A 12,831-nucleotide genomic window follows, 5' to 3' on the forward strand; every position below is an offset into this window, starting at 1 on the left:
GGCCCTAGCGATACGACTTACTTCCGCCACAGCGGAGTAACACACAGGAACAAGGGGGTGGGGAGGAGCGCGCTCAACAAAAGACGAACGTGTACGTTAGCCCGACGGCTAGCAACATTAGCATTATTTTATGGTCAAGTCAAGTATTGATAAATTTAATTAAATTTAAAAAATATATATATATTTTTTTTAATTACACACAGCGCAGAGATCGAACAGCCGCCTCTTTTTTTTATTTTTTATACCAGGATCGCGAGCTCTGCACATGACGTCATACGCAATGTCTGCCAATTTGCTGTACCAATTTATTGATTGATTTAAATCATCAAACCAGTCCTTAATGGGCGAAAGGCACAATAATAAGACGTGAGTTTATAGTGCATAAATCCTTTTTTTTTTTTTGGCAATGGTGCAATGTAACTAAGTATATACTCAAGTTAAGTACTTTACTTGATTACCTTTTTAATGCTACTTTATAGTTCGAATCTACAACATTTATTTAATCGCTTTTGTAGGTACTCTGTAGATTCAGATTATTAATACATGTAAAACAACTAAAGAATCCTGCTGTATATTTTTACATTAAGCCACCTTGCTTGCACTATATAAACAAAGTAAAATTAACCCCAACTTTACCAGATGTAATATTTAAGTGATGTAGACTAATGCATCAATAATCCAGTAATATAAAATGAGTACTTGTACTTTTAATAGAGTATTTTTTAGACTGCAGGTTTGCTGAATACTTCTTCTACCACTGGTTATCAGATATCCTGCAGGTCAACCTGCCCCAGAGCACGTAGGTATATCATTTACTTACATGATGCATACTCTTAAATTAAGTAATTTTAAATGTATTTAATCAAGCAAAGAAATACTGTGCACAATATAGATAGTGGAAGGTTCCTCAGGACCAAGCTGAACACATTTTATATGGCGCCCTACACACATTAATTTCAGCCATGCTATTGATGCTGAACAAGGTTTTATGCAACATACTTTCCCCCAAATTCCTGGCTTTAATGATGCTAACATTTTTCCGAATGGTTTATACTGTGCGATATCACTGCATTATAACATGCATTTAACACCTTATTTTGGAAACTACATAAGTAAAACCCCATGCTATTTGTTAACTAGCAATTCACTTTGCTTTTCTAACTTTACCGACCAGTAAAACTGTATGATGTAATTAATTACCAATTAGGCATTTTCAAATTGGTCCACCTATTGAGTTTATGCCCAAGCTTTTTTTATCTACATATATTGACCTCATTCACAGCAGTATCAAGTAGTTATCTTATAAAGAATACTGGAAAAAAGGGTCTGTAATGTAAATGAAACATTTAGTGTCCTTTTATGCATGAGCATTTTTTCGTTCCAGACTGGAACTTGGGGGACAGAGTGTAATATTAACAAGACAATGACCCCAAAGCTGGAATTGAACCCAGTTTGTATTATTTTCCTCTCACTGGTGGTAAACAGCAACAATGACTAATTTCAGGTACCAAAAACACATCTGAAATAGTACTTTTCCTCAATCACTGGACACAGGATGTAATTAAGTACATAATCGATGAGTAACACTTCAGAGGAATTCCCATTTTAATTGGCATTTTATATTCATAAACAAAACATTTTTTATTTATTTTTTCTTCTTTTTTTAAAAACCAAGGAAACTGTACATTGGAAGAGAAATCCCAAAACCGCAATGTATATACCCACAAATATGTGGGATACATTTTTGTAGACTGAGGTGAAAATACAGTAATTAAAAAAAAAAAAAAAGGACAAACCATGACAAGAGTAATGAGCTCTGTCTGGCATTTTGTTTTGAGCACAGAGAGTACGGATTAGTCTAACCATCCTCAAATGTACCATCACTGACAGCATATAAAATCAAAAACATGTCCAGTACTAGTGAACGGGATTAAAGTGAACATTGTGAACAAGACTTTCTTAGCATAGCTCACAACTCTCAAACATCCTATTCCCTATCAAACACATAGTATTACGATGCATTAGATTCCAAAACAGTACAGGTTACAAAAATCCCTCAAGACGTCTCGGGAATGTCTCAGGTAAACTCCCCCGAAGTTGAACATTTAATTCCTGATATAGGCACAACTTCATGTCATGCAGAATACTACGACCTAAACAAGGCAAAGTAAGAAGCCAGAGAAACGAGAAAAAAAAAAAAAAAACCAACATGATGACCGAGAGGCCATGAAACTGAGTGGAATTTGTAGTATTTTTAAAAATGCATTTCTGCAATCGGGTGCCTAAAAACATTACTGTCGTATGAAAATAGTAGATAAAAATATTCTCTGCATTGTACAAGAAACGAGGTACAGGGAGTCCTGGCAAGTGAGTCTTGGGGTGTCACAACTACTCTGCTTCTTTGTCGTCTTCTTCCTCATCCTCATCATCATCATCAGCTTTGTCCTCTGCTGCTGCAGCCTTCTGAAGGATGGAGAAAACGTTGCTTTATTATTTCGGTTCTCTTGGAATATTGCTGCGGTGCAGATTTCACATGGCAAGAGTCATGAAGACACAAAAGCGTGTAATACCTCCTCAGCTTTTCCCTCGCCGTTTTCTGCAGGAGTCTCTTCTTTCTCAACCTCAGGTTCGTCTTTCTTCTCCTCAGCAGCCTTGGCCTTTGCTGCTGGTTTGGCTGCTTTTTTGATCTTGGGAGCCACCTACCATGTCAACAACCAAGCAGGCAGTGTAAAACGCACGGTCAAATGCTCGCAACACAGATATAAACTATTTTAAATGGATACAGTGCTCTTGTCCACTAAATAAAAATCTCTTTTTTACCTTTTTCTTTTCTGGCAAAGCTTCTGGCTGTGCCTTCTGTAACACAAACACACCATACAATTATTTACATATTACGCCAACAAAATAAGCATATTAATAGCAGAATATGCACAGTTATTATTGAACAGTCTTTGTAGAACTTACCCCTGACAACCGTAAAGATTTTCTCTGTGGCTGCTGAAGAACATATAAAAACACAATAGTTCAGTCATTTGAAAGTATTAATACATAATATACACATCCTGTTACAAAATGTTTGATGAAACTAATGTTTCTCAATGTGCACAGGAGGGAAGTTATGACACATGAGGACAGAGAATGTGGGGGAATAAATTTAGTTTAATAATCCCTCCAACTCAAGTTTTGTCCTCGTAAAAATGTAAATACTAGCACATGTAAATCAAAATTGTATTATTTGCCAAATTAGTTTCATGCATACATAAGAGGCTCTCTACAGTGAATGGCTGTCTGACATTTCAGATGGTGAGAAATCACCAGTAATAATATATAACTGTCTACTGGCGTCTTGGGGGCAAATGTGAAATATTGCAATGAGGGATTTTGTAGCAAAATACTATGGATCCAATGTGAATTTTTGTCTTGTGCCCCCACAAGGCAAAAATTCACATTGGATCCATAGTCACACACACACACACACACACACACACACACACACACACACACACACACACACACACACGAGCAATTTCCACTAAGCATCTGGGCACTCCAAGTGGCAGATCAATTGGGGGCTCTAGAATAACCAGCGCCCCCTAGAGGCTGTGCAGCTCCTTGAACCCAATAGGCTGACCAGGTTTGGAATATAAAATGTACATTAAAACAGACTAATTGACGTTGTCGTCCTTTGAACCTGAGTTTCTTGCTTGCACGATTGAAACTGTGTTGCACTAGATCGCATCAAAAGCCATCCAGTACCAACAAAGACGGTCTCTTTGTCTTGACAGAAACTAGAACAAAATGTTCATTTGGGTGCAAGTGGGGGGGCCACGGCCAGTTTTGTGAGTTATTACTCGGATACTAACCTCGTCGCTTGCTTCGGAGCTGGTAGTCTGAAAGAAAGAGAGAAAGAGAAGGAGAAGGAAATTTAAAAAACATGAACAACAGCCATTCATGATGGAGCTAATGTGGGCGTGTAACGCATGGGGGGGGGATGGGCACCTATCCCTCCCCCTAGTCACAAAGACATTATGCAACCTTAAAGTGGGGAGGGGAGCAATAACACGTTTTCTAACTTGGATATTTAGCCACTTCTTGGTTTCTTCCCGCCAAGCACAGCATCATTCGTTGAGATCGACATGTTTTTGTTAAGTAAGCATGGTGGTCTGTAGCTACTTTATAGGTAAGAGAAGAAGAAGAGCCCCCTTCCTCTACCTCCACACGCGCTGCCATGCATCAATTCAATGGATAGCGGATCCATTGAATTGATGTATGGAAGCGTTATGTTACAGAAACGACCAAACCTTCAATAAAACGTATCCGACACGACGATAATAAAGGGCTTTGGTTTTAAAAAAGCGACCAGATGTGTCGCTGTCTTTTCGAGGATATTTCAGCTGCCATGACACTCAGAAAAGAAAAAGACATCTCGAATGGTGACGCGCAGCAGCTTTTACAGTACTCTTTGTGAAAGGAGTAAAAAAACAGCGTGGGCTGTAAATACTAAGACAACACCTCGACATGTACCGAGGGCAAATAACCGCCTAAATAGTAACGCGTACAGCCCACGTTTAAGTTACAGCCAGAGGCAACTACGGAAGACATTTCCTTGAAATGGCAACCTGTTCATCGACGGTGGTTGCACCCCTTTGTTTGATGTCAGTACACAGTGAAGACAACATATTATTTAACCACAGCCAGATTAGTTTTTTTTTTTGCAAATATACCGCCAAGTGTAGTCGCTTTCGAGGAGACGACGAAAAAGCACGTTGCACTGCACTAAGTAAAAAGGCGCCACTTCCCTGTATCAACAGCGTCGACACGACAGACGTGACCACAGCAAAGGCAGACCTCATGCATGCACATGGTGTCGCGAGTCCTTACAACGTTACATTAAAGCGCATGCACTGTGAAAAAGATTAGTTTGCTAAAAAGGAAATGCATTCATAAAAAAAGCTAAATTATACGGTATATATTACATGTCACACAATGTACACGTTTGAACTTACTTTAGTTTTCCTTCCCATTGTTGCTGAGATTGTAGGACAGATGTATATAAATAAAAAAAGAACAACGCAGCCTTTTCACCGTTTGGGAAACTAAATGAAATGTGGGTCAGCTGTATACACCTCAGCATACACCTTCAGAGTCGTCTGTAACTCCACATTAACGTCCGACCAGTACTAGAACTAGCTCAAACCGGATTGGATCACCCTCTCTGTATATTTTATCCCTTATCCTACCAACCTAGCAGGGCGAGTAATCCCCCGCCCCTTGCTTCCAGTGATTGGCTTTGGGGCCAAGGCAATACATTTTTGAACCACAACATCTTACCTGTGTGGGCAGGATTGTGTGCCAATCAGTCGGCCCAAGCCAGCTCTCACTTTTTAATCACACTGTGCGTGCAAGAAATGCCCGACAACAACCACGTACATGTTATGAGATATTAAGTAAGAGTGTACAGACACAAACAAAAACATATATCTAAAGAAGCATGCCGAGCCCTTGTGTGTGCTGTCTTTTCTTGTTCTGTTTTAAGTCTTCATGCATACTGATATCATATAAAAGTTGTATATACGCTGAAGATAAATCACACCTCACCAAATCATGTTTTACTGCAACTTATTTTGGAATAATCAACCCCTTTTTGGCCGTTGCAATCCATAATGCTACACAACAAACATGTTAAATAAAGGAGTTCGTTGCTGTTGTAAAGACGACGTGCTTTTTAAAAAAACGCCATTACCAGAATAACCCGAACGGCCTAATTATTATGCAACATTCACTGTGTAACCTCGTCCTGCAGCTCCACAGCTGCAACAAGGAGGAACAAACATGGCGTCGGGCTATGCGTGGTTCCTTGTGCTGGGGTCGGTTTTTCTGTGCAATCTCATGAAAAGCCTCCTGCCGACCATATCCTCTTTCGTAAGTAGGATTCTTGAATATATTAAGTGTGTGTGCATTGAAGGCACATGCTAAAGCGACAACCAATATCGTGAGTGTTAGTGTAGGCTGATTCGTGTAGCTTCCTCTCACAGCCAGCACACTATTGTTGACTAGCTTAGCTTTTAGCTACATGTATAGCTAGCTGATAGCTTCGTCTTACAGTCAGCAGACTATTGTTGACTAGCTTAGCTTTTATCTACACGTATAGCTAGCTGTTAGCTTCGTCTCACAGTCACCAGACTACTGTTGACTAGCTTAGCTTTTAGCTACACGTATAGCTAGCTGTTAGGTGGCTTTAAACAGCATAGCTGTTAGCTACAGTCAGAGGGTGGGGTTTAATCAGGATCCCGCTGTACTTGCTACACATAAGTGGGGAACATTTTGTGCTGCATAATTCTTCAAATGTCGGAAGGTGATTGTGACGTTGGGAAACTGTGTAACGTTAACTGCAAAAAAAACAGCTTACCAAAAGTAGAAATCTGCATGCCAGTCGTTAAACATACATGGGTAATAATAACCACATTTTATTGTCCAGCAGGACTATTGAGGAACTGTGTCTGAGCCCCTGCATCCATAAAAGCCCACACTGCAGTTAAACTACTTCTGTTAACTCTTTAACTCTTTTTTTTTTTTCTTCTTTCAAGCTCACAAAGATGGTGCAGAAAGATGCTGAGCAGGAGAGTGAGATGAGGGCTGAAGTCCAGCAGATGAAGAAGGAGCAGGCCTCGATCAGCATGATGGATGAGTTTGCTAGATATGCCAGGTTGGAGCGCAAAATCAACAAGATGACAGACAAGCTGAAAACACATGGTGAGAGACAAAAGTAAAAAAAAAGTAAAAACATTCATAACCTCTACATACAGCGACACTAGAAATTATGACCTCTTATTAAATCAACATTTCTGTGACAGTCTCAACACAAAATAGAACATGAGTGTTAATTGCAGGGCCATTTCGTATCGGTCTTCCTGTTATTTAGTCCACCCCTATAAAGGTTCACAGATCACCCAAAACCACCGGCCACTGGAGGTTTAGGATGACATACAGAGTGTTCAGTGGGAACAGCTGCTGCCTGTTACTGTCCTTCACACACAGCCTCGGGATTATCTTGTGCACAGACAGGAAGTGGCTTCAATCAGAATGTCAATATGATACACATGCACAGCAGAGCAAAAGGATGTTAGATCGTTTCTGATTTTATATTTTATTTCTCTTAACTGCACATTGGCAGTTTTAAATCTCCCAGTACCAAGCTATATATTCCATGTTGAATACCAACAATCACTAGTTTAACTCTGATTATGGCTCTCAAAACAGTAGTAGACTTGTAGTCTCTACTTGTGTTCATCAAGAGGAACTCGCCGATGAAGTACAACAAACTGGCTATTCAATCCGGTTAACAGGTGATAAGGCACCGGGTTAGTGTTAAAGAAGACTGTTGTGTCGAAAACTTTGTTGTCAGCACCTCTCCCAACACTGGTGTTTGTTCCTCCTCTCTCTCGTCTCTTATAAAGAAGGACGCATCATCACAAAGATCTGTGTCTAACAGCTGTGTACTTCCTCACTTCTGCAGTGAAATCCAGAACAGCGCAACAAGCCAAGATGAAATGGGTGGTGAACATCGTCTTTTATATACTGCAGGTAGGTGGAGATTGTAAGAAGAAGCACAAATGCGTTTAGTGAAGCTAACAAAACAGCCTTTAGGTATTTATACTTTTGTTTCTTTTATTTGCCAGGCTGCTCTGATGGTCTCCATGATATGGAAGTATTACTCTGATCCAGTCACGGTGGTCCCGAGTAAATGGATTGCCCCAGTGGAGCGCCTTGTGGCCTTCCCAACAGGAGTTGCAGGTAATCAATTTGTTTTTCATATTCCATATACGCAGAACAACTCATCTATAGCTATAAAATACAGACGGAACAGTTTTTCTTTTGTAATACAACATACATTGAGTATAAAACGACTTTAGTTTAGATGTTGTTGGGTTTTTGTACTGATTCAGACACAGTACTGATATGTATGTGTGTGTGTGTGTGTGTGTGTGTGTGTATGTATGTATGTATGTATGTATGTGTGTGTGTGTGTGTGTGTGTGTGTGTGTGTGTGTGTGTGTGTGTGTGTGTGTGTGTGTGTGTGTGTGTGTGTGTGTGTGTGTGTGTGTGTGTGTGTGTGTGTGTGTGTGTGTGTGTGTGTAAGTTGCAGTATGCTGTACTTTCCCTACTCCATTAATTCACTGACGGGGCTGTTCTTTCCCCTCAGGTGGAGTAGGAATCACCTGCTGGCTGGTGGTTTGTAACAAAGTGGTTTCTCTGGGTCTCCATGCCGTCAGCTAGAGATGGCTGCTGAGTCAAACACACTGGTTCTCTAACTTATTGCTCAACGTTCAGTTGATGAAAGCCTTATTTTGTGTTATTTTATTTTCAGCTGCTTCAGGTCAACGTGTAAAAATGCGGTGCATTTTGGCTGATTCATGTTGCAACATAGTTTTTTTGGTGATGTTGAATTTTGTTCTTTTTGTTCTGAGGATGTTAAGTTAATTGTGAAAATGTTTTGACTGAATTGGACCAAAAACAATGGTTTTGAAATGCCTTTTTTAAAGAAAATAAAACGTCAAGAAAAGATTGTAATGTTATAATTTGGTAATTCACAAATAGGGTAGTTGTCCTTTAAGTAAAATTGTAAAAGACTAAAACAAAGTAGATGGATCACAATGGACCGTGTGTAGCTTTTGGTCAAACAATCATTTATTCGGAGAAATACTTAAATATTAGAAAATCTTCTGCCACTACAGACAAAATCTCCTCATCCACTTTCCCTCTGTGTGTGGCAGCTGGAGAGTATAGGTGTGTGAGAGTATAGGTGTGTCACCTGTGGGGCCTCTGCTTCCTCTGTTTGATATTCTGGGCTCTCTTCTGAACAACTACTCTGCTCACTGGTGTCTGAAAACATTTGTTTTTTATAGTTTCTTTGAATAAATACTGTATGACTCTAAAATAAAACACATGTTTAGCTCCATATTACAAAGACCTCATACTAAGTGGGCTCTTAATGGTGTTTGCCGTCTTGTGTGTGAGAGAGTTGTTGGTGGATGTGTACCACTATGGTATTTTATCTTCCAACAACTTTGTCTGTGTGCATTGCTTGTGGTGTCAGTTTCTTTTATTATACTGTAACATTAATAAGTGCTCACCTGAACACGTCTCAGTTTCCTCTTCTAATGAGACATTTGAAGAAATGTCTTTCTCTGGATCTTCTAGTACCAAAGACTCCTGCACTGGATTGTAACACTGAAATGATATACAGGCTTTGTTAATATGAGAGCAAAATCCTGAACTACTTGGATAATAAATAACAAAAATATATGCACTGAGCCCATAACAAATGGAGGTGCAAATGCAAAGAAAAATAAATAAGTCCATATTTAATTAAGTACAAAAAATTAAGATGCAAATATCAGAATTAACTCAAAAAACAATGAAAATAAAAGAAAGAATTCTTCAAAACTAAATATATGGAAGTGCATATCAAATAATACTAAAACAAGCAAAATTGAAACATGTAACGACAATTAAGATAAAATAAAACACCATAAAATAGTAGTATGAAGAGGAACTATGAAGTGATGCAATAAGGGAAAACTAAACATTGTTAAGTGTAGACTATGTTGTAAAAGTGAGATTTAAGCTGCAGTGGAGTCTTCTGATCTCACTGAGAAAAAAGTCAGTTCCAAAGCCGATCGGCCGTAAATGAAAACGTCACCATTGGTTATCAGTCTGACCGGTGGAACAACTTAAAGGTTTTGGTCAGCTGATCTTAGGTGCCTGTTTGGGCTGCAAGGAGTTAAAAGCTCTTAAATAGAATATGTTGCCAGAACATGGATGGCCTTGTAGATAATTAATACAAAGTTAAATAGTTTTATAAAGTTAGTGGGCAGTGCAATGATGCTAAAATCGGAGTTCTTGATAAATTTCAATTGTGAGACTGTGTGGGAGTCAAAACAAGTAAAAAGAGAGTTACAGTAATCCAGGCGTGATGATATAAAAGCATGTATGATATTTCTGGTATGCTGCTCAAAGGGTAAGTGGCCATCAAAAGTTACCCCACGGTTCTTTGCCAACAATTAAACTTGAGTAAACGTAGGCAAACGAGTAAAATGGTCTGATGTAAAAAAAGACTCACAGCCGCAGTGGGGAGAAGGACTAATCCATCTGTTTGAACCATCTTGCTTTCAGTGACTAAAAATCAGAACAAAAAACTGAGACACAACAAATGTGACATGACCAAACTGAGCTAGAGTAGCTTGTTGTGTTTGTTCACCTTTTTTGGACGGTGCTTTTAGGAACCTGTGGGAGTAAATATTGTGTGTTTCCAGTTCTCTCTCTCTATCCTGTAAAGGGGAAACAAAAGACACAATATAAATATAGTTTGTTATTAAATACCTCTCTAACATGTGCAGCTAATGCAACCGTGTGACCGTTGCAAATCTACACCGGGAAAATTCAATTTAGAATGTTTGGTTGTCTTTATGGGATGCTGAGCTGCTCCCATCACTGAAGACAGGAGCTTGCACAATAAACAATACTGTACATTAACAAGGACTAGGATATGTCTAATAAAGAAAATCGCCCAAGCTCTTTTAAACTTACTTGAATTTCCTTGTTTAGCTGATATATTTGCTCTTGCAGATAGCAGGACATCTTTCTCGCCTTGCTGATCTTTCTTTGTTCAGTGACTATTTGACGATTGAATGAGGATCGGCACAATTCAAGATTCTTCTCCAAGTCCTAAAATATTGCGTTAAAAGAGACGCAAAGTGACTGAAATCATAAAACATTCCCGTTCCTATTTATATGCCCTGTGTATTAGTGCTGAGGTCTAATCTATATTTCTAAGCCGTGACCATGGGTGATGCTAGGAGATCTACAGTATCAGCCACCACTGTCCCACCCTCCTGCTCCTCCATACCAGTATCCTCTTGTCCTTGCCCTCCAGCTCTGCAGAGGCCTGGGTCAGCCTGAAGGTGAGTTCCTCCCTGTCCAGCAGGCGGTGGTCCTCATTGAGCAGCTGTAGGTGCTGGAGACTGGCCTTTGTGCTCAGCAACTTTTTTTCTGTGGTTTTTAGCTGCCTTGCCAGATTGTCGCGGCAGGCACGAGTCTCACGGAGCGACCCCTGCAGGACTCGGGCCTCGTTGCTGTGGGTTGCGAGGATCTGGGAATAGGGACGCCGTCAAGGGGAATGATTAGAAAATGGCTGTAGAGCTGAAAAAATATACAAACATTAATTGGAAATACGGGGAAAAAAAGGATTTTCTGACTGGATGAGAGGAACCAATGAGCAGCTTTTATTTGGGTCTTAAATGGGAGTAGATGTAGGTGGTTCATACAGATAATTTAACTCTTCGTTTAAAGGATGAGTACCCACCACAGGCCATGTTTCTGTGGCAATGATAGAAATCTGAGCAGTGATACTAAAGGGAGACAAACCAACCGACCTGGGAGAGGCAGCCCCCGGAGTCTTGGAAGTGCTGCAGTGCCACCGTGTGGCGATGCTGGAGCCTCCTCAGCAGCTTGTTCTCGGTCCTGGCTTCGCTCAGCTGCTGCTGCAGATCCCACACCTGGCTCTTCAGATCCTTGATGCGGTTCAAGTCGGCAGACGGGATCCCCGGCTTTGAAACCTGCAGGGGCTTGATTGGAGGCAACTTGGGCAAATGGTGGCTGGCAGTGTGGTCTGTCTTTTGCTTGCTGGGCCCTTCTGCTTTTTTACCTGAAGGAAGAGAAAAGTCACGATAGTGTGAATTGCATCCAATATATTGTTTTACACATGGACAACACAAGTTCTATTACACAGGTAGTGAATCATGTTAAATAAAAATGCCTTTTTCTCGTCCCCGTGTGTTCGATCTTGGCCACTTGTCTGATGTCTTGACTTCTGGGGCCTTGTCTGTAAGCGGGTCATCCTGGTCTTCAAAGTCAGATGTGTGGTATGATCTGTTAGAGTCACATTGCAGCCTGGAGGGACTGGACCACCTGGAGGTGTCGGTGCTGGATCTCACAGCATCACCGTCACCCTCCTCCTCTTTGGGAGCAAAGGCCTGCTGCCTCAGGCTCTGCATCACTTCTTTTATAGGCTTCTCCACTCTGAGAAAAGACGAAAAAGACCATTTTACCAGTTTAATAAACAACAAGCAAAGCTTTAGGGGTAAATAAACCAACTTAAATAGTTTTTTCTGAGTTCAATAAAAACGTTTTACCCCTGTTTAGATTTTGATGAGAAAAAAACCTTTACCTGCAAATAATCTCGTCGTTTTCTCTCCCGACGGTTATATTTAAGATAGCTAGCTAGCTAGTAGCTAATGAGGCTGACGGTACATTATTTCACCAACAGTTCGCTCGGGGCCTTTTTTTAAATGACTGAAAACTGTCACGGATGTCACCGTAACCGGCGGAAATAATGGTTAAAAAAACTCAAAAGTAAGAGTAACACTTCTTGCAGAAAAGTTGCAATATAAAATAATATTCAATATATATATATATGTATTAAAAAATATAGAGGCTTTATGTTTGTCCCTCATTGGGGCCCCCTACACGGGCCCGAGTTGGTGCGTTTGGAAACCAAAGCCGGACAGCCTATAGTGCTGGTCAGAGCTATTTCTGTCCATATATGCACTCAGTAACGAGCTGAGGACCAGCTTCACTGTCCCCTGCGCCGACAGACAGCTGAAGTTGCCAATCATTGTGGCGCTGCGCCCCTAGGGGCCAACCGGCCAATCCAGCGTTAATGGAGCCCGGAGACCAAAAATAGCAGCAGCAGTGTGTGTCTTTGTGTGTGTCTGTGTGTGTGTGTGTGTGTGTGATCTCGCTGCTATGTCCCCCGTCCTGGGTGAGCTC

At 40.5% G+C, this 12,831-nt stretch overlaps 2 protein-coding genes across 2 annotated transcripts; one reads left to right on the forward strand and one right to left on the reverse strand.

Annotated features, from left to right (window-relative positions):
- Positions 1 to 5,762: 5,762 nt before the first annotated feature.
- get1 (guided entry of tail-anchored proteins factor 1) lies at positions 5,763 to 8,961 on the forward strand. Its single transcript, XM_076099972.1, has 5 exons — positions 5,763 to 5,922; positions 6,588 to 6,753; positions 7,517 to 7,584; positions 7,680 to 7,794; positions 8,204 to 8,961. Exons 1-5 carry the CDS (start codon positions 5,833 to 5,835, stop codon positions 8,275 to 8,277), a joined length of 513 nt encoding a protein of 170 aa, XP_075956087.1. The 5' UTR covers positions 5,763 to 5,832; the 3' UTR covers positions 8,278 to 8,961.
- A 51-nt stretch (positions 8,962 to 9,012) lies between these two features.
- Positions 9,013 to 12,677, reverse strand: LOC142959303 (uncharacterized). Its single transcript, XM_076100548.1, has 8 exons — positions 12,529 to 12,677; positions 11,819 to 12,081; positions 11,436 to 11,707; positions 10,910 to 11,152; positions 10,591 to 10,728; positions 10,262 to 10,331; positions 10,063 to 10,179; positions 9,013 to 9,248 (listed from the first exon to the last, which is right to left on the reverse strand). Exons 1-8 carry the CDS (start codon positions 12,675 to 12,677, stop codon positions 9,094 to 9,096), a joined length of 1,407 nt encoding a protein of 468 aa, XP_075956663.1. The 3' UTR covers positions 9,013 to 9,093.
- Between the last annotated feature and the right edge of the window lie 154 nt (positions 12,678 to 12,831).

This window comes from Anarhichas minor, unplaced genomic scaffold (genome assembly GCF_050575085.1).
Source record: "Anarhichas minor isolate MPS153535 unplaced genomic scaffold, ASM5057508v1 ptg000026l, whole genome shotgun sequence".
Lineage (NCBI taxonomy): Eukaryota > Metazoa > Chordata > Actinopteri > Perciformes > Anarhichadidae > Anarhichas > Anarhichas minor.